We start from the raw sequence: 27,993 nt of genomic DNA, 5'->3' as shown, positions 1-27,993 counted from the left end.
TCAATGTCCGAGGGTTGGGATCATGGTGCTGAAATGAAATTCTTATACACAAAAGATCATCTTCCAGGATGGCGACGACTACTTCGCGGCTCAACTACCCGATCGCGTTAGCAACCCGGCAGAAATCGACAGTCCCAATGAATTGACCAAAATCCCAAATGAGCATCTCTGGCCTCTTCATGAGGATGACCTCACAATATGTTCTTTTCCAGACAGCCCGAACGTCTACATCAAGCAACCTGGTATGTCTAGCTACTCCGGTTCACCCGGTCTCAGCAGGAACCTACTCAAAGAAGCGAAAATCTGCGAGGTTCTGATGAAAAACCCACACGAAAATATCGCTCGCTGTCATGGATGTGTGGTGAAAGATGGCAGAATCACCGGACTTTGTTTTGAAAAGTACGCGCAAGAGCTCATGGACCTAGAAACACGGAGCATCAGATCGATATCGACAGCTGTTGTCATCAGATCGAGGCAGGACTCAAACATCTTCATTCCCTCAATCTTGTCCATCACGATATCCGTGATTCCAACGTGATGTTCAAAACCAAAGATGGCGAGGAGGTTGTCATTATCGACTTCGACGCGTGTGCCATACAGGGGCTTCCGATTGAGGGGAAGAGTGGACCAATACCCGAGGGTGCGCATATGATGGAGTTTTCGAATGATGATTACGCTTTGAAGGTCCTTCGTAAAAGACTTCAAGTTGCCAAGGATAAGACGGCTTCCTGCTCTTGTGAAGGTTGCTTACCTCCTGATCAATTGTTGAATTTTTTCTAGTGTCAATACATGCGGTTTTCTTCCTTGTACTCAGTTCATCCGACATGTATTATAGTGGTTTAATATAACTGCATGCAGGAGACTTGACGTGGTATATGCGAGGCACATGCAGTCATCAAATTTCCCGAGGTCCTTATCGGGAACCAATAATGCTGTGGTAAGGCGTGATAGTCAAGATGAAGTTGTGCATAAGACCGAAGCCATAACTGAATTGCGTGAGGTACACAAATAGCACTCCCCATAGGCTCCATTTAGTATGTAGAGGGAGAACTGGGTGCCTGATATATGACTTAGTAAGTAGTATATTAACACGTTTCTTGGACTATCACTGGAAGTATCCACAGCGGTTCATGTATGTGCTAGCGCTGAGCCACTGTGCCCCAGAGAAATGGGGCCATGATTAATGTGGAAGGTGCTACTCCTTATATTATGTAGACTGCATGGAACAATTTAGGTATCCACGTGGCCCTTACATTATTGTTTCGGAGCTACAATTTTTAATTGAATTGTTCGATCCAGTTATATCGTAGCTGCACCCAGACCAATTAGATCCGGTAGACGCGGATACCCGATAAGGAAAGACCAAGGAAGCCGAGGATGTATCATTATGCGAGGCCCCCACACCTCACTGGAATTCTGCACCTAGGCCTAATTGGGCTCATATGAAAGTGTCGGAAGCACCTTCGCGAGGCTACAATAACTGGAAGTGGTTTAGGGTCATTACTAGATGGTGCAATCAGCACTATCGGTTGCGGAGTATCCACAGAAATCCGGAAATTTTCAAAATTTTGATAAAGATATTCCAAATCTCTCAAAGATATGCATGGAGCTAAGTTAACAATGGTATGATAGCCGTGGGTATTGAGAAAATGAGACATCCACGGGGACTCTTTCAGACAAGATCAAGTCACAGTCACAACAATATGGACCCCGTTACCCTCGTATAGGTGGGGTTTTTTGGATTAAAGTAAGCTAGATTTACAGCGAAATTACTGCCAATACTCTACCAGACCTATTTGAGACAACCAGGCGACGAATTGGAAGTGCAAATGACATCTATATGCCGCATGCCCGATGTGTGAGCAGAATTATGGCGTATGTGGACATCAAGTGCAGGACAGAACGTAAGTACATAGTAGCTCAGAAACTAGGTAGCTGCTTGGGTATAAGTAGGTGTATCTACTGTGCAAGTTCTCAAGTACTTCGAAGCACTTTGAGGTTTATACATTATCTAGTTCACCGGCATCATTCGAGCCCAAAGCCTCTATCAATCCACTTCGCAAGCCAAAAAAATGGCTGAGTTTACTTTATTTCCAGTATCTCTGACCTTTTTTGTCTGTGTTTCAACCAACATTCGGGCCTTCATTGTGCTAGCTGTTACAGCTATCTTCCTTCTTACCTTTTCCTGTCCGTCTTCATTCTGGAATGGGCAAGAATTCCCCCCTCACAAAGATGGGAATGCTCCTTCCCTTCTGAACCTACCCAAAGTGCAAACTGTGAAAGGATTTTACAGGAAGCGGTTCGACTTCCTTAGAGAAGGTTTCAAACAGACAGGATCATGGGTGTTTCAGTTTAACTTACTCAAGCACCGTGTGATCGCTGTTTCTGGAGAAGAAGGGCGGCAAATGATTTTGCAGGAGCCTGGTCTTGATATTTATCAAGGTACTCAACTTGTACTGGAGTCTGTAAGTCCCCTGAATAGTTATCTATAGTGCTAAGGTGCACATCTCAAGTTGGCCTTTGGTACTGACTGGCCCTAACATGTTTAGATACCCAAGGGCTATCATGTTAATCAAATCGATTCATTCTATAGACGTCTCTTGATTCTCCAGAAATCCGATAATTTGACCTTCAGTAAGTTCGCAGCCTACCTGTCAAATTATCTACATTCTCTCATATAAGACTAGTGATTCCTTATCTTTTGTCCGATTGTCAGCGCAAAATGGATACATGGGGTAGTCAAGGTCTGTTGGATCCCCGCTCAGCCATCTATGATGTAGGTAATTCAAAAACTGGCACGCATGATTGAGTTCTTACCGCACTATAAAAGATTGACAAAGCTGACTCTATCCAACTTTAGATCACATTTGTTATGATTATGCGAGTTCTCAATACATTCGACATTGCCGATGACTTAGCCCTGGTGTCTCGCTTAAAAGGATGGTTTGACACTCTGGATTCCTCCAGCGAGCCATTATTAATCCATCTCCCTTGGATATATGGTCCTGCCAGGTTCCGAAGAATATGGGCTGCTGCAAATCTATATCTCACTTTTAAAAGAATTGTTCGGAAGAGGATCAACGGTGGACCTTCGAGACCAGATGCGCTACAACAGCTCGTGGACAGCAACCAGACTGAAGAATACACAACTAGAGTAAGGCATTTTCTCTTCTGACTTTACGTTGACTTTGGAAAACCAAACATCAATGCTGACACTCCTTCAAGTTCATGATAGCCCTTCCTTTGGCGGGAGCTCGTTCCACGGGGACAATTGGTACCTGTCAAATATTCATGAATGTTATCGAAGCTCAGGATCTAATGATGTATTACAGGAAAATGGCTCATTATGTTTCTTTCATCTGACCCATTGTGGGCTGCAGCCGTTCGTGAAGAAGTTCAAGGCCTTTTATCAATATACGACATCTCTCTACCGCAATCCCCATCCCATGAAGATCTCACCAACGCACTATCCCAAGTCCCCCTCACGGCCTGGGAAACGAAAATGCCTCATCTTGACCTTTGTATTCGAGAGACCATGCGAATCTCCCAACCGCACACAGCTCTTCGCAAAAACACAGGCCCGGATTTTTCTGTTGGAGGCTATACCATCCCATCCGGGGCCTTTGTTGCATACCCATTTTTGGATACGTGTTTAAATCCATCCTACTATGCGGATCCAACTCGTTGGAATCCTTCCCGATTGATCCAGAAAGACGTACCCTTCATAGGATGGGGCATGGGCAAGCACATGTGCAAGGGGCAGAGACTTGCTATATTGACGATGAAGCTCTTGACTTCTTCGTTTGTCTTGAGGTTTGATTTGTCGATGGTGGATGAGAGGCTTGAAAAGATGGAAGAACCTCCAGTACCTGACTACAATGATCAGCTGACTTGTCAGCCAAAGGATAAGTGCAGCATCAAGTTCACGGAAAGGGTATTCTGATCAAGACATTGTTACGGACTGCGACTATATAGAAAGCCTTTACGAAGACAAGCTTCCACTGCGCACGACGCTTCTCAGCACGGTGACTCGAGCAATGATTTATAGATTGAACTCCCTTGCTCAGTTTCACCTTCACATCCGAATGACTCGATCGAGTATTTCGGGTACGGAGGCAAGTAGCGGCCATGATGACAGAACATTGATAATCGCATAATAAATGGCAGAAATTATAGATACTGCCACGCTAATCTACCCCTCTATTTCTTGGGTATACCATAGACTTTCTTTTTTCACCTTCTCCTTCCACTTCTCTTTTTTTCTCTTTCTTTTCTATTCCGCTATGTATGAATCAGGAGAGCCCTTTGACCATTAGACTAATCTGATAGAAAAAAAGGTAGAATACTACATAAAATACCGAGTGGGAGGTGTGATATAATACTTAGGTAGGCGCCGCGCTTTTTGTGCGGCAGAAAGCCTCTAGTATAATAGTACCCTTACCGTATATACCTACCCTATAGATACAAAGGTTGATACTAGGTGAGTGGACATTAGCGAAAGTGTTTATAGAATTCGTTGATTTTCCAGTATAAGACAGCATAAAAGTGGTAAAGCGGTGAATACTCGTTATAGAATAAAAGGTTCTGTCCTGATGGCCGCTACGCCTCTGAGTCGGCATCCAAGGGTGGTGGGCCAAGTGGGGAGTATCTATGCTACTCGATTAGGATGAATCTCAGGCACGCATCAAGAGAAGTCTTACACATTGTTGATGAACTTGACCGCGCGCCAGACGCAGACGACCGCGAGTCATAACAAGCATAATGCTCCAAAGGATGTCCCGAACACTTGCCAAGGTTTGCTGCCTTTACCAAATGTTGGCAGCTGGTCTGCCGTCCAGGGGAAGAAAGGGCTACATAGTAGCGTGGAAACAAAGAAAAGGGACAAGATCTGTATTCCAAGAGGGATAGAGGAGAGAAAGAGAAGGAGAGAGAGAGAAAGAGAGAGATCTAGCTAAAGATATGCACGCGCTGACAAACCGAGGGGGTCAGCTGACCCCATACTCCAATACTGCTGTTTATTATGGAATGCGCAGTGGAAATGAAGTGGTATTAGGATTACAGGAAAAGAGATTGCAAGTTGCAGGTCACAAGATGGGCTTGCTCGCCCCCGTAGTCGGGTAGAATGTGGGCTACATCCAGGACTACTAGTATGACTGCGGTGAATAGAACACATTAACAGCGGATTCTATGGCTCCATGATATCTCTGCACACAAGACCCAGGCTGGTCATTTTGGTACAACTGAATATATACAAGGGTCAAGCATTGCACATGAATTTTAAACAGAAAAGAACGAGGGAACAGCCGCAGAAACACCGTACAAAATGCAAAGTAACGCCACCAAACATTCAGAGCCTTGGCTCTATTTTTTGCTGCGGCCCTCAGTGCCCTTCTTGATCATCTTTTGTCTCTTTGCGTCGACCTCCTTGTCGAACAGCTCACGAGCGGTCTCGCCCTTCTTTCGCTTCGACGGCTTGGACTTCACACTGACAGTAGCAGCACCGCCGTTGCGGATTTGCTTCTCAGCGTCTTCCCAGGCTGCGGAACCACTATCAATTGCGTATCTGGAGGCTATAAATCAGTTATTGTTCATTCGGACCTCGCAGGTGTGAAAATGAACACGGAGTTGACTTACTTGTCCAAGGGAAGAGAATCGATCAGCGCACGCTGCTTCTCGCGCATCTCGTCGTCAATCTGCTGACCACCCTCCTTGAGCTCCTCGTCCAGACCGATATCCAACGGCTTGAAACGGTCCTCAATGATATCGTCATCATGGGCACCACCTGCAGGTTCGACAGGGGCTTTTTCTGCGGGCATAGACTCGGCCACGGCACCCTCAACGATACCACGGAAGTGAGTGGATACCTTGCGCATGATCTTGAGGAACATGGCAAGGAGCTGGGGAGCGGGGAGGTTTAGCTCCTTCTCGACGTCATCCAGGCTCTTGCGTTGCAAACCAATGGCCAGAAGGATTGACTGCTGAACACCTGACAGGCTCACTTTGCCAGCCAAACGATTGGAAAAGTAGTACTCTGCGATGAGAGGAATCATATCTAGAATGACGTGGTAGTCGAGGAGGTTATTTGCGTAACTGTCAAGACGCTTCAAGTCGAAAGGCGAGAAAGCGGCATCAAGATCAGCCTTCTTCAAGCTGCGCAGCACGGCAGTCGTGTCAAGCTTAGCACCAGCGTTGGCAGATTCACAAATGCTCAAAGAGAGGACCGAGGGGAATTGGCGGAACTGGTAAGAGAGCAGAGCAAGGAATCGGCGGTGGAAGTCACGGGAGAAAGATCCCAACCAACCAGCATCGTTCGTACCAGCAGCCAGAGTGCGAAGCATCACACACGAGTGCTCTCCTGTAAGTTCGTTGGGGGTTTGACGCAGGTAGACCGGGTGGAACGAAGTGCGCTTCCAGAACTTGTGGAGTGAGGGGGTCAAGCCGTAGCTAACACCAACGTAGTCAAGGGCATCAGGACGGCGTTCGGTCAGCTTTCCAAATAGAGGAGGCATAGTGCGAATATCCCGAACGTGCACATTGTCGTCCAGGAGGCTCGAGTTCGCGAGCTCTTCATCTGTAACACGGACCATCTCTTCCTGGGGAGCAGTCATATTCTCATCCAGGCTAGTGAACTTGCCCTCGAAGAAATCAACGAGGAGCTCCATGGCACGTGAACCGTATCCCATGCCTACATACTCGGGGTTTGTGGCAATACGAACAATTCGAGCACCCGAGAGGCTGGCAAAGTCTTCATCCTGGAACTGCTGGCTAACCAACCAGGGGATCAGGTCACCACCGGCTCTCTGACCACGGCTAAGGCTGTTGAGAACGCTCTGTCTGCTGATGCGACCCTCAAGAGCAACCTGGATAACACAGAGTGGCTCTGGCAGCTTCGTAGCTTCCTCGTCAATTGGAGGAACAAGCACGTAGAGCTGGTGTGCGGGTGCATCACTCATGAGCTGAAGATCGTTGGGGGTATTTTTGTAGTGACTGGCAACATAAAGCGCCATCATCTGCTGCAAGAACTTCTCTGAAACAGGGTGGAAAGAGAACAGAGTATCCCGGTTGACCTGGAGCAGCTGGCACTTTGAGGGGTGCGGGCAACCTTGGGTGTTCATACGAGACTTGGGAAGAGTCGCATCAAGGCACAGGACCTTGTTCAACCACTTCTCAACAGAATCTCCCGGGGCGTAACGAATCGGCTCTGCGAGGGTGATCTCTCGAAGAGAACGGCCGCCGAGGTTCTTGTCTGCGTTCTTCGAAGCCTTGCCGGTGCTGCGGTCTGCTACATCTGTGTCGTCATTGCTCTTGAGACCACCTCGGGATTGTTCACGAAGCTGTTGGATCAACTTCAGAGATAGCGAACGACCGGTTCCTTCATAACCGTTGATGGTGGAGGCCATGAAGATGAGGTAGGGACCCATCAGCTTGCGCACCAATGGCAGGGGAATGGCAGCAGCCTCATCAATGACCAAGAGCTCAGCCTGTCCAAGGACATGGGCGTCCTGCGGCTGGATGTATTGAATGGTCTGACGGTGGTTGCGGTGAATGTTGACTCTGACAATCGCCTTGTTGAAATCGGGGTTAGTCGACTGGAGAATGGTGTAGTCGACGTGATCGAGATAACCCAGAGCATCGAAGCCCTTGAACACAAACTCAAACAAGGTCTTCAAGTTCTCGGGGCTCGGTGAAGTGATGAAAATATTGCTGTATCCGTGGGCGATGGCTGCTGCAATTGCAACACCAAGAGCAGCAGACTTTCCTCGTCCACGACCGGCAGTCAGAGTAACAGTGCTCTTCAGTGTCTTCTCGGCGATCGCATCGGCAAATGTCAAGAGCGCCTTTGCTTGATCCACGGTCTTAGCAAGGTTCACCAGGGGGCCAATAGGCTTCGCGTCAGCCAGGCTCTCTTTAATTTCCTTCAATTCCTTCTTTGTGCCGGAGCTCGACTCGTCGGTGGATTCGGGGGGAGGGAGCGGCTTGACGTTTTTACCGCCGGAGATAGGCAGCACGTTCAACTCGTCATCAACAACCAAGCAGGAGTCACAGCTTCCCAGAGACAAGATGAAGCGCTCGTTAAAGCGAGCAACAACATCATCGTGCGCCTCTGTTCGGTAGCGGGAGTGAATATCCATGGACAACGTGTACAATTGCTTCAGACTACTCATGCTCTTGAGCAGCAACAACACCATACCACCACCCTCGACTGTCTCGACTGTGCGGGCCAAAAGGTTCGGGGTCATGGCTTCAAAGTCCTGGAGAATGCACATGCCGTAGGTGTTACCCAGAATCTTCTCTGTTTCCTTGTAGTAGACATAGCGGATTTGGTTGAGGGTGATGAACAACTCAAATGGGTCCTCCTGGTTGGGTTCCCGAATACCGTGCTTGACTTCTCGCTTGATCTTTGCTTCGCGCTTCTTGCGGTGACTGGTAAAGCCCAGCAGATCCTTCTTGTAGGCCCAAAGAACAGACTTGTTCTGCTTCACATCCACGCTGGACATGATATAGTGAAGATGCACGATCACATCTTTGGCGCGGTCACCAACAACCACAAAGAAGCTGCGCTTCTTTTCTTGGACGCCATTTCGGATCAGAGCGGGGATTCGCGAGTCAATCGCCTTGCGCGGCATGATGAGGGTGCGGAGCTGGCCGCGAGGAAATCGAGGGTTTGGGCTTTTTGTCGAATTACCCGAGGAGGAAGAATGGGCAGGTTGTGATTTGATATAGAGACTCAGAATTCTTAGTCCCTCGATGAATGGCCCGATAAGTTGGGACGTTGATCAGAGACAAAAAGAACCCTCTAAGTCGCTATCCTAATTCGGACTGCAAAGAGAAAAAAATCATATTGCTGGGTTATACCGCCTACCTTGTTTTTCTGTCATATTTCACCGCCCTGGAGCTCATTTCCCAAAAATCACATGATCTGCTGACAACTTTCAGTCACATGACCCGGGCCCTGTCGATTCCTTCCTAAAGTGGGACCCAGAAGGGAGAGTCTCGTTTCCGCTTCGAGAAGCCAACGACTCCACTTTTCCAGTATGTATGACGAGCACTTATGCCATTGCCCTGTGATGTCTCCTTTGATTTTGTTCACGGTAATTGGGAAGTACAGAACCAATCGCTAGATTTGGAACTAAATGTTAGCCAAGGACGCGCGGGCTATGACGATAGGCGCTACTTTGCACTAAGTGGAGTGCGCGGGAGCCAAGTCCTGCTTCTGGGTGCCGATCGCCCCGGCATATCTTGATTGTCTTGGAAACATGCCCGGGCAGCAATCAAGGGCGCCATAGGACCAAGGCGGATATTTTTCGGATTGTATCCCACCCCATTGGTCGACAGTGCAGCAATGTTCATCGTACACGAAGGGGCCCATGGTTGCATGCTCAACCAAAAATCCAACTTCCACTATTGACGCAACAAGATCGCCAGTGAGCTCCATTCTAACTGGCCGTGAGCCCGGCGCTTCCTATCTCAGCGTGATTTGACAGACCAGCCACGGGCTGGTCTGGCAGTGGCTGGTCTGTCAATCCCCTGAGGTCTCCACTGGCGGTTCAGGGCCCTGGGATCCTAGGGCGCCTGGGTCTCTTCGATTTGTCTTGGCCGGACCCTCCTTCCTGTACCTGTTTCTGTGCGCGCAAGCTGCTTTCCCCACGATCCGATTTTAATTTTTACAACGGCGCGATGGGCTGTGATACCTTGCGAGGAAGAAACTAACAAATCGGACGCATGATGGTCCAGTTCCCGGCTGATACCGGACTCAAAGTTTCGGTGGGGTACGTAGCGAACGATGCCATCTCATGCCGATTCATCTGGAGGAACCCAAATCTAACGGCAGCATTCTATCTAGGATCTTCTTTCTGTCCTCTTTTTTTCTGCATGCGACCTACAATACGACTTTTGCCTTTGGTAAGTTGCTTTTCCAAGTGGGGTATCTCGCACACTGACTTAAATCTTGAGATCGGCCGGTCAATACCGCTATCTTGGTCTGCCTCCTCACTGGAGCGGTCTTCTTGGTTTTTGGACGCTTCGTTCCGTCGGCAACGCGACCCTCATCGCCCATATCTAAACGATCTAGAGTTCCACTTGCCGACCAATTTGATCAATTCGAGCTTGCGTCACCATCCTCATCGCGCTCCTCTTCTTCATTATCGCCAATATTGGCATTCGATGAACCGGCGGTGCCCGTTCGGCCCGTATATTGGTATAAGCTTTGTCTTTTGCTTATCGTATGCTGTCTGCGAGTGGAATTGTTTCGCCGAGTGAGCCTCAACAGTGAATGTGTGCCTGCAGGGTATTCGGTAAGCCTCGCTCTTCTTCCGACGTCATTCATTATAGCTGACAATTGAACCATTAGTATGCGATTCCGCTCATCCTTTCCGTCTATGAATATTGGCGCTACCGGCGATTACAGCCAGAAGAAAAATATGTCTCTTCTCAACGATTTCAGAGCGTACCTATCCAATTGGCCGAGTCGATATATCGACGATGCTTCTATTACTTAACTAAGAGCCATCTTCGAGGTGTTATCGCCGCTGCCTTGGTTTCTATCGGCGGGTATTCGGCCTCCACTTTTTTGGCTGGGAGTCAATCGACGTACATTTGCTCAATCGTCCATCACACTGCGTTTTGGATGCGAATTATCGGACTTGGGAGCCTGGTTTGCGATTCTCTTATTTTAATGGGACTTGCGGAGCTATTTGAGTTTGGTGCCGAAAGAAGTGAAACGCGAAGGCAACGACGAGCGCTCATGTCTTTAGGAGCTGGTCTTCTTGTAAGTGCCAAATCCCATGATCATTGAAAGCCATTTCTGACAAATTTTTCCTAGGGCATTGCGTTTGTTTGGATGATAATAGGACTCTTTGTTGAACAGAGCCGCCCGGAGCATAGCGGCCAACCCTTCTTGGATGCAGAGTACACACGCAGTGCTTTTAGCCAAGCCTTGCTGGTTCTTTTATTTATTTTATCAGCTTGGCAGATGGTACGTGATACTTTATTATCCTGTCAATGGGTACTGACAGTTACAGTTGCCATCGTACGGGATTTTGGGGATATCTATTCTAGCTGGATTCGTGTTCATCTACTTTCCCGCCGCATCGACTCTACTTTTTCGACAGCTGCCCTTCCCCTTTATCTCTGTGTATCATGCTGTTCTTTCCCTCGCAACATCTACAGCCGGGGTAGTGATCTTCCTCTTGGCACGCATTGTCTCAAAAGAGGAGTTGAAGTCATTGTATCGCGCCAATATTGCCTTGCAGGTCACGTTTATTACTCTTTGCAGCATCGGCCTCATTTTCGCCTCAAGCAAGCACAATGTCTCACACACCCACCCAATTGAACTCCTGATCCACAAGGCGTCGATTCAGTTTGATCGTTTTTCCGAACAAGCTGCCACCAGCAAATCCCTGCAAGATGCTGTTTCTGAGTATCGAACCCGATATCACCAGCATCCACCTCCGTGAGTATTCGCCCACTTACTAGAGTACTATAGTTTGACTTGAGACTATGGCATGGTTCTTGCAACTAACGCGTGTTCAGTGGTTTCGACAAATGGTACGAGTATGCCACACATCGATCGTCGGTGATCATCGATGATTTTGATGAACTTCACAAAAATCTCCTTCCTTTCCGATCCGTTCCACCCCAAGAACTGCGCGAAATGACCAGAAAATTAGCAATCAACCCCTTCAATGACCTTGGTGGCATTATCATTCGCGACGGCAAGCCAAGGGTTCAAGAAGGGATCAAGCCAACGCATGCGTGGATGGTCCAAGGGGCAGCTAAAATGATTGAGAAGTTCTCTGAGCATCTTCCAGACATGGATCTTGTATTCAACCTGAATGATGAGCCCCGGGTAGCGGTGCCTTGGGAAAGGATATGGCCATATAAGCGCAGTTCAAAGGAGATGGAACATGATTTCAATCCTGAATCGAGTGTCATAGACACTTGGTCTGTGACTCGAAAAGATGGCTGGGGACCCATTGAGCCAGCCGATCAAACGAATGAGACCGTTTTTACCGATGGCGCTTGGCGAGGTGTTTTTGACCCATATGTGAGCGCTCTTTGTCCACCTTCATCCAAGGCACGCACTCGCCGAGTCTGGAATCGCCACGATATCTGTTTGAGCTGCACGGACCCCCATAGCATGGGTCAGTTCCCAAAGAACTTTGATGCGGCAACGGACATCTGTCACCAGCCTGATCTGGCTTTCCTTCATGGTCTTTTGATCTCCCCTGCATCTTTCAAGGTATCCCAGGACTTAGTGCCGATTTTCAGCCAAAGCGCACTGAAGGGATTCAACGACATTCTATTCCCCAGTCCCTGGAACTATATGGACAAGGTGAAGTATGAACCGACTCGCGAGAACCCTGATCCGGACTACGCAGACAAAGACAATTCGCTTTACTGGATTGGCGGCACATCCGAAGGTATGAGCCGCTTTGGAGAATGGAAGGGCATGCCACGACAGCGATTCGCACATTTGGTCAACAATAATACTGACAACAAAGTGTCTGTACTTCTGGAAACCGGTTCGAAGTCCTACAAGTATGAAATCATGAATGGAAACGAACCCGCAGAAATGCTTGGTCTTCGTGCCGATGTTCATCTCGCCGACCGGATCACCCGCTGCGGAGACTGTGATGAGCAACAAGAAGAACTGGGCCTCAGTGAGAAGGTTGGGTTTCAAGAACATTGGTCTCATCGATTCCTATTCGACCTTGATGGAGCCGGTTTCAGCGGTCGATTCCTGCCTTTCTTGCAGAGCCACAGTGTGCCATTCAAAACGGGTCTTTTCCGGCAATGGTTCGACTCCCGTATCATCTCGTGGTTCCATTTCGTGCCCATTGATCTCCGGCTACATGGTTTCTGGAGCACGATGGCATTTTTTGCCGGTGTATCAGGCCCTCTTACTGATGATCAAAATCCCAACGCTGGCTTAGTGAGAATGAAGGCGCATGACGATGATGGTTGGTGGATTGGCGAGCAAGGTCGGAATTGGGCTGGAATCGCTCTTCGCAAAGAAGACATGGAGATTTATTTCTTCCGTCTCCTACTCGAATGGGGTCGTTTGACGGACGACCAAAGAGAAGAATTAGGGTTTAAGCCATGATCTAATTATTTGATAATGTTTATAATAAATCTACGATCTATGAATTTCCTTGATACTTGCTGATTTCGATCGGAGACACAATCACAATGCATCGACTAGTGCAACTGACAGTGCGTGCGTGGTTAAAAACACATGACAAGCTAGTGCACTGGAAAAGAAAGATTTATCAAGAATCGATGGTGTGACTTTCCGAAGCCTCTTAAGACCAATATGCTGTTAGCAACAGCATCTGATCTCGGTGGCAGGTGGGAGGAGGCCAGGCATCTTTATGAAGAGTCTTCAAAGACTCGCATGAAGATGTTCGGCGTGGATCATCCTAGCACGCTACTGGCTATAGTCTCTCTAGCGGATATGCATGGGCACCAAGGCCGGTGGAATGAGGCCGAGATGCTTCAAACACATTTTGTGGATCCAGACTTTTTGTGGATCCAGACTTTCAAAGCGAATCTCGGCGAGGGAGATTATTACACGCTCATGGTTACGAATAGGCTGGCTTCAACATATGAGAGCCAAGGTTGATGCGAGCTGGCCGACGAACTTCTGTTCAGGGTGCGGGAGATTTATAGGATGATGCACACGGATAAACTTACGTTGAATGGCCTAGGCTGTCTAGCCTCAACATTCTGAAAACAAGGCCGGTTGAATGAGGCCGAGTAGCTTCAAGGACAGATACTAGAGCCTAGCAGGACGGAGTTCGGCGATAATCATCCTAGAACGCTTGCCGCGATGAGTAATCTGGTTCCATAGTACAACGATCAGGGGTTTATTTCAAGGCTGAGCAGCTCTTCTTGAAGGCGATGGCGGGTCAGAGGATGAAGCTCGACGAGAATCACCTGAATACTTTCAGAAAGATGGGCAACATGGCTTTCTGTTGGAAGTCCATTGATCGACATGCTGATGCTATCAAGGCGCTGAATATTTGAATGAGAAATGCAAATATCTTCTTTATTCTGCGTATCCGTCAACATGGCACGTATGTGGCTCATAGTCTATAAATGAGGGAGAATCATGAATGACGCATTAATATCGTTATAAAGCTAGACCAGTAGTGTAATATGAAAACATGATCAGATAGCAAAGATGGTCCTTTTATATAGCCATATTAGCACAGGTGAAAGCAGGCGTCACACTTCCTGAATAATCAGTAATGATAGCCTCCACTGCAGCATACAGCCCCGGGCCTAACAAGAACAATCCCACAGCCATGACGAACACATTGATCAAAGTCATAGTCGTCTGTTTAATGCCTGCAAACAGTTTACCCCGGTTCAGCTGCCAATAAGCGACAGCGAAAAAGATGAACCCGAAAAATGAATCGAATGCCGCGCCAAGCAGAGAGAGGAAATCACCCATGCTAGGCACAACCTCAGAGAAAACGAACGCGATAAGCCAGATGACAACCATCACGAGAACCCAGACACCCCAGCCGATAACGGTGTTGCTGTGCGCATGTCTGGACTTTCCCATGATGCGGAGGTAGATGAACTTCGCGGTTACATTGGCATAGATCACGCCAATGATAAGTGTCGGGACGATTACGAACCCGAATGAAGCCTTCTTGTATGAGATAACGCCTAGACTTCCAAATGCTGGAGCGGTGGCATATTGACCCAAGTATCGGAATCCGATAGCAGGAGGTACAATAAACAGAATGGCTGAGATCACCCCGAGAACCGCCAGTGCTTTGGGGAAGTCCTGGGGGCGTTCCATTTCGGCGATGAAGGACGGGAAGAGAATTTGCGGGACCCAGAGGAAGGTGATGTTCAACACAGCATTCATGCAGTTGACAAAGGTTGTTCCTGGGAGGGGGAATGCGTATGTTTTCACGGGTCCGTCTGTTGGATAATCGCCAGAGTATCCATAGAGAGGAGCATTCTCGATACCAGCGAAGACGAGGAAGAGGAGGATTGCGATTCCCATGCAGGCGGCTATACCCTATAAGTCAGATCATAGTTATGGTGGAACGATCTGGAGAGTACTCACAGGAAAACATCGACATGAAACTGACGTGGTGCAGAGTCCGTGGGGTCGACATGACAATACCCATCAGGGTCGTAATAACAGAGAAGACAGCAGTGCACAAGGTGTGGCCGGATAAGGTATTCAGGACCTTAGCACCAGTGAGAACATGGAATCCGATGAGGAGAATATTGTTCGCTAGCAGCATGAATGCGGAGAAAACGTAGGCGGCTTTGCTCTGTCCGAAGACGTAGTATCCGAAGTCACCTGTCGAGAATTCAAGAATTAGAATTCAATTTATGTCGTGAGGGAGATTGTAGTTTTCCACATACAGATGTCCTTGATCTGGGGGTTCTTCATGATATACTTATGCATCGTGATCGAGGTAAGCCAGAAAAGAATCCCCGCAAGCACCATGGTGATGATGCCGGGTACCCAACCAAGTACACTGAGAGACCACGACTGCGCCATAATGGCCAAGCAAACCTGATCTCCAGCCAGCAGAACGGCGGTTTTTTGCCAGGACATGGTGCGTAGCTTGATGTCATGTTGATGATCTTATCGCTGTCAGCTCGGTCTGGATAGTACCAAAAGTGAACACTGCATTACCTTCAGCAACTAGTGCATTGATGGTTTCAAACGAGTTCGATTCATTCACCTCCGTCCCCAGGGCATAACCACCCTGTTTCTTCTCATCGATCTCATCAACTCTGGGCGCCATTGTGAGATTGCAATTTGCGGTTAGAACGGGGCGGGGGTAAGATAAGAGTTGTGAACCCTGCAGATTAAAAAGTGCGCCAAAAAAAACGTGAGAGATAGGCTTGGGCCCTCAAGTGCTTTTAGTATATTTTGAAATCAACTTTGACTGGATTGGTTTCGTCTGAAATTTCCATTGTACGGAGTTCGTTGTTATGGCGCCATAATTAAAAGAATCGCGATAGCGCTCGACATCTTACTAGTTCTCTCGGCCAGTCCGTGGGTCTAGACCTATCACGGAAATGAATCTGACTCTCATTGGTCTAATTTAGATAAAGAATAAGCAGGACTGTATCCGTGCGCCGAATCTTTGGGGGGGACCGAGGGACTCGCAACTTGAAATTGCAGTGAGCTAATACCATTGATTTTGATTGGTTTTAATCATCAATAAACCTACTCTCAATAGAGTCCAGGTATCTGGAAGTGAAGAAGGGATAAATAGGTACCAAGCCAATGGATACATGGTATACCCCACAAAAGACCCATGGGTGTTAGTTTCCTCCCGTGGGAGACGGTTCGGTGCTCTCCTAGGTTAATTGACTAAGCATGCGAGTTTGGGTTGGAGTTCGCAAGGTTATAGAGAGTAGGCATTGCAGATGTCGTTCAGACTTTTAAAATGATCATTAACCTTAGGACCAAATGACTGGACAAAGAAAAAAAATTCAAGATTTTACCGTTACGGTAATTTTCGTAAATGACTTCCGTATGTCACGTTGACGGGTATATTACATGAAACTCTTATGTTTCTATACCATGGTATACAACCGCGAGCACCTTCTCATTCAGGCATCGTCGTAAGCGGGTCACGTTTTGTGTGCCTTTTTTCTAAGGCTATGAAATCAAGATATAAGTTAGTTATTGAGCAACTTTCCGACTAAGTTCAATGTTTTCTTTGCCTGAATCTTCAATTATTAATTTCTGGTTATCGTGTTACTTACTATGCCATGTGTTGAGAGAAATAGAAAAGTGGATTGCGATATCTTTTTACTATCCCACTAACGCCTTTATGCCAGCCTTTCCAGGACAGACTGACAGCCAGCTGCTCAAGCTCTCTCAGAATACAGGGCCTCTTCTCATGATTCTGTACCTCTCAAGACTATAAGCTAGTGACCTAGTGCCAAGAGGGTGCATTTTCCGCCACATGGACCAACCAAGGGTTAAAAAAGGAATTCCTGGGGTTACACAGATCATTTATTTGCCAAAAAACATCGGACCATCTCCGTATTGGATATTGTGTGAGTTCAACAAGAGTCTGCACACAGATCGGCAAGGATCGACAACGCCCAGAAGCCTTTAGCTGGACCCTATCCGCTCATAAGCTGAGAAGCCCATGCAGCTAAAGCTGCAGCTCTATGTAGTAGATACTTCTGCGTCTCAGCAAGGTGTTTTGTACGGAGTACAATGCAAAGAAGTGGACCATCTGCACAATGCTGTTGGTCCTAGTCTGCAACAAAAGTGCCTTTAAAATGACAATTCCCCAACCCCTCCCTGCGCCCCAGTGACTACCTAGGTACGGAGTACTCTGGAACAAAGTTATGGGCAATTTAGGGTCCCAGACGAGTCTTTACAATAGACTGGTGGCTATTTTCGTCGCTATTGGATCTCTGGTGAGTTCCACTGGATGTTTTGACAGATATCTGGCTAACACGGCTAGACATATGGGTATTGCGCCTCTATCATCTCCAGCACGATCGGCCAGCCAGGATGGTATACAAACTTCAATCTTCCACAATCCGGTGAACCAGGATACGCGGCGATAACCACCCCCGCGATCTCAACTGCGAACGGCGTATTCAGCGCCGGCGGAGCAGTCGGTACACTCTTCATGATGTGGTCGTGCGAATATCTCGGCCGGAAAGTGAATATCCAAGTGGGCGCTTTCTTCTCCATGTTCGGAGGAGCCCTGCAGGCCGTCTCCAATTCTCTCAGGACGTTCCAGGCTGGTCGGTTCATCTGCGGTCTTGGGATCGGTATTTTGGTGACCGTCTGCCCGATGTACTTGTCTGAGATGTCGAGCGCTTTCCGTCGCGGCTGGCTGGTTGGTCACCATGCCATATTTCTTGTCTTTGGATATATGCTTGCTGGCTGGGTGGGTTTTGCGTGTCATTATGCACAGAATAGCGCGCCGGCTTTTGGGTGGCGGTTTCCATTGGCTCTGCAGTGTCTTCCTCCTTTGGTTCTTTTGCTCGGATCTACCTGGCTTCCTCGGTCGCCTCGGTGGCTGATTTCGAAGGGGAAATTTGAGGAGGCTAGTACTGTCCTGGAACGACTCCGTGCGTCGCCGAATGATCCAGATAACTTGGCCGCTAAGGAGGAGTTTTTTCAGACGAAAGAGCAGATCCGACTGGAAGCGGAGAGACTGGCGACGTACGGAAATGTGTGGATGGCTGTTTGGAAGAAGAAGTCTTACAGAAAGCGAATGATCATCGGCTTTCTTACTCAGTGGGGAGCCGAATTTGGCGGTCCGCTAATCATTGTGAGTCCTTCATCTGAACTGGTTCCAGTGCAATCTCTGACAAGACAGAATAATTACGCAGTTCTTCTATATCAAAACCTAGGCATGAAGGGCGGTATGCCTCTGCTCTTGAGTGCAATCTGGTTGACGACGGCAGGTAGGGCAACAACAGTCCAGTTGATTCTGGGATGCTCATTTACCACGTTGACAGGTCTCATCTACAACCCTCTTGGAGCTTGGCTTCACGATCAAGTCAACTCCCGACGCAAGATGTATCTAACCGGCTTCATCGGTATCATTCTCACCACGTCCTGTCTTGCAGCCATGACAGCTCAGTACGCGGGCACGACCAACCGGGTAGGGAATGGGTTTGGCATCCTTTTTATGTATCTTTACTTGGCATTTCAAGGGTCTGTTTATCTGAACCTCCGACTTTATCTGATACATCGTGACAATCGCTAAAATCTACCTAGAACATTTTGTGACACTACAATGTATCTCTACGTGTCAGAAATATTCCCAACTGAGATCCGCCCAATTGGCATGGGGTTTTCCTTATTTGGTCAATTTGCAGCAACACTCATCCTTCTTGAGACTGCACCCATGGGATTTGATAACGTAGGATGGAAATACTACCTCGTTATCATATGCTGGTCCGCATTCTTCATTCCAGGTATGATATGAAGAGAGTCTCACATGTTGCCCGCTAATAAATCTATAGTCATCTACTTGTTTTTCCCGGAAACTGCTCGCCTAACTCTAGAAGAGATTGCAAAAAACTTCGGTGAAGAAGTCGCGGTGCATCTCACAGATGCCACTGATGAAGAGAAGACTCAGCTTGATCAACGGATTGTCCAATCCAGTGGCCTCCAGGCGATTGACATATCAAGTACTTCAAAGGATGTAAATCATGAAACCCGCTCTAAGATTTAGACAGCTCAATTGATAGTCAATCCTACTCACCGCCGAGATACCTTGATTTAGGATCGACTTTGATCCCGTATATTAATTTGGCAGGTAAACATTTGACTTTCGAGTACCTAAATATCCAAGGCTCATAGTGCATCTTCATGCATGAGTTTTTGACTGCCTGATAATCCCTCCTATCAAAAACAAGTCCATTACCCGCGTTCCCTCACGTCTGATTCTTCCCATTCCACTTTCTTATATTCACCTTGAATCAAGCAAGGGAAGCTATTCTCCGTATATCAGAAAATATCTTGACCTGCTAGATCTTGAAGAGCCGGCGCAGCTATACCTGACCAAACACGGCCTCTGCAGACGAGCTGTCAAGTGACCGTCACTATGTCCAAGTTCTTCTCAAGGGGCCTGCTAGTAAAGAAGATCTCATATGTGCAAGTTCTACCTTGTAATTGATCTTGAGATAAGACGATTTTGCCAGACATTTTCCGCATGATATCTACCACATTAAGCGTCAGGATGAACCCTGTTAGTTCGCGTACATGAGTATTTGACCAATTTTTCAAGGAAACTCGGATCTTCTGGGCATGTGTTGGAAACTTATATACGAAAGATCAGGGTGTACACTGATAACTTTTCTTGGGGCGAAACCGCGTCGGATGGAACCTTGGGCAATATTGGATCTTCGGATGCCCAGGAGGCCAGATCTTGACTTTACTTGAAGTATATTAAAGTACGCATATAAAGGACTTTTCTATGCGAGTGCAATTCAACTGTAATGCAATCCAAACAAGGCTGAACGAGTGACGAGGGGTATTCCAAAAAGCACGAAGCACAAAACATCAAACATCAAACATAACATCGCATCAACATCGTTCCAGATCTTAAAACAAGCTAACCGAGACGTCCACATCCCAGGCGCCATGCAAACCAAAATAACAACCGAATCCAGCGGAAGGAATATAAAACAAGAAGAAGATCTCAGATCTCAAATCTAAATGCAGTCCATCGATCAAGATGATCATGCGCATAGTGATTCAAATCAATTGAATCAAATTCAATCGAATCTAATTCCCAATTTAGAATCCGTGCTTGTGGCCTTCGCGACGGTGCTTCCAGGCGGGACGGGGAGCGGGGCGGATTTGGTTTGATGAGCGGCGGGAGCGGTGACCGTGACCGTGGCCGTGGTTGTTGACGCTGACAACTTCGTCGGAGCTGCTGCTGCTGCTGCTGCTGCTTTGCTGGTAGACCTTCAGAGAGTTGATGCTCCAGTAGGTGTCGTCGAAGGCAGAGGGGTTGTTCTGGACGTAGGAGTCACAAGTGCTAGCGTAGGAGCTGCAGGAGCCGCTGGACCAGACGTCGCCGGCCCAGTCGCCGCAGAAGGTGATGTCAAAAACCTGGATGGGGTTAGCTATTGAATTTGGAGAAATGAAATGGATAGAACGTACGATCTGGAGGTTGCTGAAGTGCGAGCTGATGTCACAGTCTCCGGAGAAACTGGCAGCGGGAGTGCCCCAGCCGCTGGGGTCGGGGCTGCCGCTGCTGATGTCGGAGGGGATGCTGGCGTTGGCGAAGTACCAAATACTGATCGCGTCACTAGTCCATTCGGTCGCGTAGACACCGCCGTCGGCGTTGTTGAATCCGTCACCGTAGGACGAGGTGTCGCCGTTGACGATAGCGCAGCCGGAGTTGGCGGTCTGGCCCGAAGCCTCGACGTAGCAGTTGCTGGTGTCGAGCGTACCGGTGAAACCAGAGTTGGTGACAGAGCAACTGTCACTTGTGTGCAGGGTCATCTGGTTGGTGCTGCCCTGGTTGACACCCTCGATGATATCGATCTCGCCATTGTTGGGCCAGTCGGAGCCGAGCATCCAGAATGCGGGCCAGGTGCCGCAGGTGCTAGCGGGCATGTGTGCCAGATCCAGAATGACCAGTCCCTCGGTGTAGCTGTTGGTGCTAGTCAGGCGCACGCTGTTGCGACCATTACCACTGGCAACATTGCTGTTGTCAACACCAATGTAAACAGAGCTACCGGAGGCACTGATCAGACCGTCGGAAGCGGCGGTGGAGTTATCCACATAGTTGACGTAGCCGTTGGTGGGGTCGGTGTCCTTAAAATATCAAATTAGCGCCCATCCAAAGTATAGAAGGCGGCTAGACATACCGTATAGAAATCGAACATGTCGAAGAAAGACTCGTCAGTTCCATAGTCATCCAGCAGGGTGTAGCCTGCGGTGGCAAAGTGGGCAAAGAGACCCAGAGACGGAATGAGTGTAGAAAGAGCGTGCATATTTGCCGTGATTCCCAAAAATAAAGATTGATAATGTCTGTCAAAGACCGTTCTCGAAATATAATCTGATCGTTTCGGGATGAAATCAATCAAGTTCGAAAAGAATGAAGCGCAGGGAAATAACAATGTTCTAGCCTGTAGAAGGATTGTATTTTGGCCTGCAAAATGAATGTAAGAGAAAGTCACGGCGATTTAACGCACTTCGAAAGAAAAGAAAGACGATGGATGGGGGAAGAAAGAAGGAGGAGAGACATAATGCAAGATTTATATCCCTGGGGGCTTGCAGTGAATCGCAGGTGGCGGACATCCACCGGACCCGATCTTGCGACTTCAGTGGGACATGACATCCCACAAGGCCCACAGACCAAAGTCCATGTGAGAGATTCGAAACGGGCTGGGTTCAAGGGGCCGAACGGCGGGTCCCGTTAGGAGGATGAGACCTTATCCACACGGAATTGATAACCGCAGAAGAAAGACCCAAAACCAAAGAAACAAGTGGAGTCGAGCCGATCAAAGGGACCTTTGTTCTAGACTCATCTTTCACCTTTTTGTACTCCGGACTGCGTACGCTTATAATTGACTTGTCCACGTAATCAGCCGTGAATGAATGAAAATCTTGTATCTGTAGTCTTTAGCATGGAACCACGGTATTCTTTCCATCTACAATTCTTTTCTAATCCTCTCTTTCAAGTTTCAATTCTCGGGAGGTTGAAAACCCCCTGGTTCCAATGGCAAGCGACAAGCCGAGTCGATCACGAATCAAGTCATGTCCAGGCTTCAAGAGTAAACTTTTCCAGGTGTTTCGGATCCAAATGATCAAGAGCTTACTCGTCAGGTTGACGACTCCACGGATGTGCAGGAGTTGGTACCGACGAGATCTCACTGGTTGATAGAAGTCTGGGCAGTGTTTGGTCGCTGCTTCCGTCGAACCAATCATCTTGATTCAATGGTACGTGGCAAAGTGACGAACCAATGGGCGCGTATTACGCGCCCATTCAACCTTTAAGCTTTTCCCTGGAATCCACTTGTCCGGGTGATTCACCAGAAAAATCAAATCGGTTCAGTCGGATGTGATTGCTTAGGCATAGGATTCTAGAAGGAAAGTTTTTCTTCTTTTTTTCGACTTGATTCCATGGTTGATTTCAGGGGTTTGAGTCTGGTGGTAGTGATTTCCGGTACTTGCATAACCCGTGCTTTGATAAAAGTGACAAGGTTCACAGTCAGATCCTTCATTTCTCTACCCCGTACTCCCCCCCTCCGTGATAGTTTGGTTGCGACATTCCTTATTAGGAGAGTCTGATGGCCGATCAGGTGAGCCTTGACGGAAAGAACGCGATGTGAAAATCAAGGTGACCCCACCCCGCAAGTGTTACAGATAAACAATTTCGTGCATTTACCCTCGAGGAACGAGGGTACCTGCAGGACGGCCACGTTGCACAAGGGAACGAACCATGGGACCTGAAACCGGAATTTTCGGTCGAGTTCAGTATAGACATGGACCATTAATATGTAGAGACAAAAGTAGGTTACTACCATAGACGGAGATAGAACTATACATAGACATCTGGATGCAAGGGGGGGAAAGGAATGAACCATATGGGTTGCAAATATCTCAACATAAAGAAATCAAAAAAAAGACTGGGAGAATGGCACTATATACAAGCCAGGCAGAACAAATCCCTAGACCAGTCGGAACGTTCATGGTGGAGTGCACTCTCGATTGGCCCGTGGATAGGAATAGCGTCTAGAACACACTGTCGGTGATAAAGGTGTCGACAGGAAAATACTACAATCGGCTCAGCGGGTCCCTCGGCCCCGTTCCCATTAGCCTCGTGCTCATGCTCGGGGTCGGCAGGTTTGGGGTGGGGGGCATGGGTAGCCCCCGAGTGACCCACCCCCACCGCTGCAGCCTTCCCTTTGCCCCGCTCCGTGACCGCGACATAACTCTCTTCAATACGCTTCGCGATACGACGTTGGTGGTCGTCCGTCTGTTTATTCAGCCAGGATGTCCAGTGTGACGAGCCAACACTGGGGCCCCAGATCCGACGACGACAAATCTCACAGACCTGCCCGCGAGGACGCCACCCGTGCTGCCGGAGGCGGGTGACTTCGTCCACATGCACGAACAGGTCGCGATCCAACATCCCATTTGCCAGCGACAAGAGAGATGTCTCGTACGCATAGGCTGAGAAGACCGAGGCAAGCACCGCACGCAGCTCAAGCAGGGAGGGTGACCAGCGAGCCGCCTGAGTGAGAAATGCGCGGAGGATCCGCAGGAAGGACAGATCCGTCCGTTCAGATCCACCGCTGCTTTTCACCGTGCTGGCCAGCAAGGAACTGAACACCTGCTGGACGAGAGTGCGGATGGATATGGTCAACGGACCGACGTTCCCACCCATGGGGGTAGCGACAAATTGGGATTGTTCCGACTCTTCGATGTGGTGCTCCCTCATCACTGTAAACACATTGCTCGCGATCCGGACTACGGTCTCGATGAGATCAAGCCAGAGAACCTCGTCAAGGGCCAGTGGTTGTTCAAGTGGAGGCACACCGCGCTGGCCGTTGGTGCTTGGTCTAGATTGCAATGCACTTTTGGTTTGGCCTTGGCAGAGCCACGTTCCAACGCCAGAGTACTTGTTTAGCGATTCCAGGAGGTCATCAATGGCCTCGGTCGCACTAGATGAGTCCGGAGCCTCGCCCATACTCTGGAGGATCCCAACCAGGCCCGACTCAAGTGTACTAAGGTGGGCGATAAGGCGACTGAAGGCCTCTCGAAGCTGGCCTTGCCGTGCAAGCAGAATCACCGCGGCATCAATCGCCCCGCTCTCTTCAATAGCCGGAAGCAATTGATCGAGGTGGAAATCGCCGACGCGCAGACCGTCGACAAAATCCGCGATGTGGGACGGGTTGTATTTGCAGAGAAGCTGCACGTACCGTTCAATCATCCAATTCTCAGCGGTGGGCGGAGCTCGGCTTTCCCCGCTTTGGACAGTGGGCTCGATGAGCACCAAAAGATATTGATACTGGCTGTGTGGATCCTGCTCCAGCGCCCGTAAAAATGTAGGGTGTAGTTCGGGAGCCAGGTTTTGTATTGTCTGTGCTGATTGCTTGACATCGATCTCGGCGATCTCGGTAGCATGCTCTTTCACCACTTCCACAACGTCCTTGCGTTGCTTCTTGCCAAGGGCAGAACCTGACCGTAGACAGTCATGTAAGGATGTAAAAATAGCCTCTTTAGCGTTTGGATCGTCGAGGTGCGCCAAAATCCATTCCGGATATTGTTTCTCGGAGCGGTAAGTCGATTTGAGAATGCGGAAGAATCGAGCTTTCTTGAACACCGGCACCAGGCTCTGGACGTCTGGCGGATGATAGAAGGATAACAAATACTCGGCACTCAGCTCACAGTCCTCAGCCATGTCGGGCTCCGGATACTGACACAGCCGGAGGAGAACTTGATGAAGCGTCGTGCCCGAGAGAAGAATATACTGTGGGTATTTGGGAAGATTGCGTGCAACAAACATGTCCAAGAAAATAGTATCGGAAGGAGAAAAGTAAGATGCATCCATAACTTGAAGCAAAATGCTAATCAGGTATTGTCGATTAATCGACACGCCAGAGGTGAGCGCCTCTTCCGACTCTGGCTCGTTCAAAAAGCTATCTTCAAACGCTTCATTAAACATGCTCATGAAGCTTGACGCATCATACTTCAACATAGCCCTGAGTGGGGAGAAAGAGTCACCATCGGAAGCTTCGCCTAGCACTGTGCCAGACAGTTGACCGGAGAAAAGATATTGATACAAGGAGGTTTTGGCACGAAAGGCTTCGGTTTCTTCCATCTCGTCCCCAGTGGGGTAGATGCGACTCGTCAAGGCGAATGACAAATAGGGAAATATTTTCATTGCGTTTGTATGTCGGGCCACCTCCTTGGCGTAATCTCCATTGACAAGAGGTTCGGGTTGGGATGGGATCATACGCAGAAGCTCCTCCAGAGGGCTGATGTAGTCTTGTAAACAGCGGTTCCAAACGTATATATACGCGTCATAAAGATTGTGTTGCTTGCATAGCGTCGTGACTTGGTCAATGTCCATATTCGTGGTTTCAAGGAGGCAAATAATTTCCTCCAGACGACCAGGCGAATGGGTGACCACAAAGTGATTGATCAGAGCTTTGACCGCGGTCGGAGGAAGTGAGCGAGTCGTCCCGTCGACGATTCGTGGCTCGAGAACGTCCATGAAGATTCCTGCTGAGTCGTTCTCCTCGAACCAGGTGAATATTTCCTCCCAGAGGAACTCGTAATCTCCGATGTGGATACAAGCCTTTATAGATACTTCAGCCAACTCCTCCAGCTGCTGGTTCCCCAGTCTCCCACTCTCTGCCTCGGCATTACGACCGAACGCATACTTGAGAGAAGCAGAAATCATCTCGAGCAGCTTTTCCTGGACTATTGGTTGTCTCAGGGAATCCTCTTCGGGCAGGCCGACTGTTAACTTCTCCGCAGCACCCGTATAGAAGGAAGTGGCCAATCGAATGGCACCAATAAAATCACCTGCTTCCATAAGTGCCAGAAGTCGATCAGCCCAGTTCGACAAACTTCCGACCAGCGCCTCATTATACCCAAGTAAAAATAGACGCCCTTTGTACGCACGGAAGCTCATATAGAATGCATCTGCCACTACACCATGCATGGAGGTGTCATCCTCATCCAACTGCTCGACCAAGGCATGAAGCCGGGCTGAAAATAGATCGGCATGGTAAATATGTCGACTCACAAGGTCGATCGAGTCCGTTACATGCATGGAGTAGTCTTCAATGATGAGGAGTCGCTGGGTGATGGTCAAGACTGCAAGGACTGAGCGACTCAGCCATTGCACGGCCACGATTGGCTCATCCGCCTTCCATCTGCTGCGTGCGCTGAAAACCAGATTTGGCGGCTTGTCTCGGTTCACAGGCTCGTCCGTTTCCGCTTCGGTCACTTCCATCACAGTTAAAACATTTGACCAACAATAAACGAGCTTGGTATTGGAGGTTTGGCTGTCTTTTCCTTTCAGTCGGATGGCGGGGAACCAAGCAAGAGCTCCGGTCATGGCGCTATGAGCCGGAACTTCCGTCGGCCTCGGCGCTTTGTGTTGTGTCTGTGCAACGGGCGTTGTAGATACAATAACCAGGAGATAAGGCGTCAACATGGCAACCAGACCTAATGAGTCAGATGGTTGCTCTACATTTCCCAGCGGAAGGGGAGAAAATGCCAAAACTGAGCTGGGCTTCCGTGGCCTTACTTCCTCTAAAGTAGTCGGAGGGTATCGGCCAAGGATTCGGGTTGTTTTCACTATTCTCGCAACCGCTCCCATCCCTCGTGTTGCCAAATGAGAGAATGCCATTCCACTCGTATCCGCGGACACCACCGCAGTTCGCCGTGTTCCTAGAAATCCAATATGAATGACAGCCGAGCCTGAGATATGGCCATCAGATGTCCGAGTTTCCAATTGGTGTGCTGGAATTGGAGGGATATGGAGAAAAGGCCTTGCCGAGCGAGATATCTCCCATGTGAAGATATCGCCAGATCCATGACCACCTGCGACAGTGGAATGGTCTGCAGATAATGCGAGGGCAGTTATTGGACCACATTCCACAGCTAACAACGCATTAGCTTTTATCATAGCGGCTGGTGGAAGTGACTAACCTTTTGTGCCTGTCCCGATAATGGTCTTTAGGCTTTGCTGGTAATCAAACACAAGGATGATACCCTTGGAGGTGCCAACCACAATGCTTGTGGACACCGCCAAACAAGTTGGTCGCCCAAAATTGCGCCTCCCAATCTCTGAAAACGCCTGGCCCGTAATCTTTCGCAGCTTTGTCCATCGCACCACATCCCACGGATTCGGAGGTGATTCTGGTTCGGATTCCGGGGTTGGCGACACCTGACTCGTGATCGATGATTGTCGGGAGTGTATATGGGCCAGGAACGGGGAGCCCGATCGCGATCCACTAAGAGGAGATGAAGATAGACGGGACTGGAAGCGGAGATCGAACGGACGATGGACAGGACTGGGTGTGACTCGCGGGGAGCCTCGAGGCAGCGTTACACTGCTGCTCTGCGACGAGATTATGGAATCCTGCGATCGATCAGAAAACTAGTATATCAATACGCGCTCGCCGCATCACTCACATGTAATGATGGAGAGTCATCGGGGATGGAAGCGGTCTCATCCAGGCTTCCAGGGGTCCCAATGAACTCCGTGCTTCGGTTTGGCGGGGTTTGAGGAAGACTATCCCGGACCGGTTGGACAGTCTTCTCAGATGCATGGTCTTGCGCATGGTCTTCTATTGTGTCTATTGTGTCGAAGTCGTCGAGTGGATCCAGGAAAGGTCCGGGACTTTGAAGAGGCTCATGGTCGGGAACTTGGGAATCTTCATCCTGCGGACCCAGATCGAGCTCATCCTCTTGTTCCCAGTCCTCACTGGCCTCTGCCATCGAGCTCATGAGCGTCCTCGAATGATCATTGCTGGCGG

The 27,993-nt window shown here is 48.8% G+C and overlaps 8 protein-coding genes across 8 annotated transcripts; 3 read left to right on the top strand and 5 right to left on the bottom strand.

Annotated features, from left to right (window-relative positions):
- Window positions 1-348: 348 nt before the first annotated feature.
- On the bottom strand, window positions 349-648 carry N7520_011872 (uncharacterized protein; the record flags this gene model as incomplete). The annotated part of the gene is made up of 1 exon (XM_057145805.1): window positions 349-648. The coding sequence occupies one exon, from the start codon at window positions 646-648 to the stop codon at window positions 349-351; it is 300 nt and encodes a 99-aa protein (XP_056991559.1).
- A 1,424-nt stretch (window positions 649-2,072) lies between these two features.
- Window positions 2,073-3,943, top strand: N7520_011871 (cytochrome P450; the record flags this gene model as incomplete). The annotated part of the gene is made up of 6 exons (XM_057145804.1): window positions 2,073-2,465; window positions 2,550-2,634; window positions 2,688-2,776; window positions 2,861-3,154; window positions 3,226-3,274; window positions 3,333-3,943. 6 exons carry the CDS (start codon window positions 2,073-2,075, stop codon window positions 3,941-3,943), a joined length of 1,521 nt encoding a protein of 506 aa, XP_056991558.1.
- Window positions 3,944-5,361: 1,418 nt separating this feature from the next.
- Window positions 5,362-8,627, bottom strand: N7520_011870 (ribosome biosynthesis protein KRE33; the record flags this gene model as incomplete). The annotated part of the gene is made up of 2 exons (XM_057145803.1): window positions 5,362-5,563; window positions 5,635-8,627. 2 exons carry the CDS (start codon window positions 8,625-8,627, stop codon window positions 5,362-5,364), a joined length of 3,195 nt encoding a protein of 1,064 aa, XP_056991557.1.
- A 1,167-nt stretch (window positions 8,628-9,794) lies between these two features.
- N7520_011869 (putative capsular associated protein) lies at window positions 9,795-13,105 on the top strand (the record flags this gene model as incomplete). The annotated part of the gene is made up of 6 exons (XM_057145802.1): window positions 9,795-9,903; window positions 9,955-10,295; window positions 10,352-10,768; window positions 10,823-10,975; window positions 11,022-11,452; window positions 11,533-13,105. The coding sequence occupies 6 exons, from the start codon at window positions 9,795-9,797 to the stop codon at window positions 13,103-13,105; spliced, it is 3,024 nt and encodes a 1,007-aa protein (XP_056991556.1).
- A 1,089-nt stretch (window positions 13,106-14,194) lies between these two features.
- On the bottom strand, window positions 14,195-15,785 carry N7520_011868 (uncharacterized protein; the record flags this gene model as incomplete). Its single annotated transcript, XM_057145801.1, has 4 exons — window positions 14,195-15,033; window positions 15,089-15,331; window positions 15,397-15,621; window positions 15,674-15,785. The coding sequence occupies 4 exons, from the start codon at window positions 15,783-15,785 to the stop codon at window positions 14,195-14,197; spliced, it is 1,419 nt and encodes a 472-aa protein (XP_056991555.1).
- Window positions 15,786-17,355: 1,570 nt separating this feature from the next.
- N7520_011867 (putative MFS sugar transporter) lies at window positions 17,356-19,208 on the top strand (the record flags this gene model as incomplete). Its single annotated transcript, XM_057145800.1, has 5 exons — window positions 17,356-17,427; window positions 17,475-18,296; window positions 18,345-18,685; window positions 18,749-18,948; window positions 18,997-19,208. The coding sequence occupies 5 exons, from the start codon at window positions 17,356-17,358 to the stop codon at window positions 19,206-19,208; spliced, it is 1,647 nt and encodes a 548-aa protein (XP_056991554.1).
- Window positions 19,209-20,275: 1,067 nt separating this feature from the next.
- Window positions 20,276-21,483, bottom strand: N7520_011866 (glycoside hydrolase family 16 protein; the record flags this gene model as incomplete). Its single annotated transcript, XM_057145799.1, has 3 exons — window positions 20,276-20,593; window positions 20,645-21,304; window positions 21,358-21,483. The coding sequence occupies 3 exons, from the start codon at window positions 21,481-21,483 to the stop codon at window positions 20,276-20,278; spliced, it is 1,104 nt and encodes a 367-aa protein (XP_056991553.1).
- A 1,652-nt stretch (window positions 21,484-23,135) lies between these two features.
- N7520_011865 (CORVET complex membrane-binding subunit VPS8) lies at window positions 23,136-27,964 on the bottom strand (the record flags this gene model as incomplete). The annotated part of the gene is made up of 3 exons (XM_057145798.1): window positions 23,136-27,115; window positions 27,164-27,596; window positions 27,650-27,964. 3 exons carry the CDS (start codon window positions 27,962-27,964, stop codon window positions 23,136-23,138), a joined length of 4,728 nt encoding a protein of 1,575 aa, XP_056991552.1.
- Between the last annotated feature and the right edge of the window lie 29 nt (window positions 27,965-27,993).

This window comes from Penicillium odoratum (genome assembly GCF_028828045.1).
Source record: "Penicillium odoratum strain IBT 22623 chromosome Unknown utg000008l_segment0_segment0, whole genome shotgun sequence".
Classification (NCBI taxonomy): domain Eukaryota; kingdom Fungi; phylum Ascomycota; class Eurotiomycetes; order Eurotiales; family Aspergillaceae; genus Penicillium; species Penicillium odoratum.
Note: the sequence above shows the minus strand (reverse complement) of the source record. Positions and strands in the feature narration are given on the sequence as shown.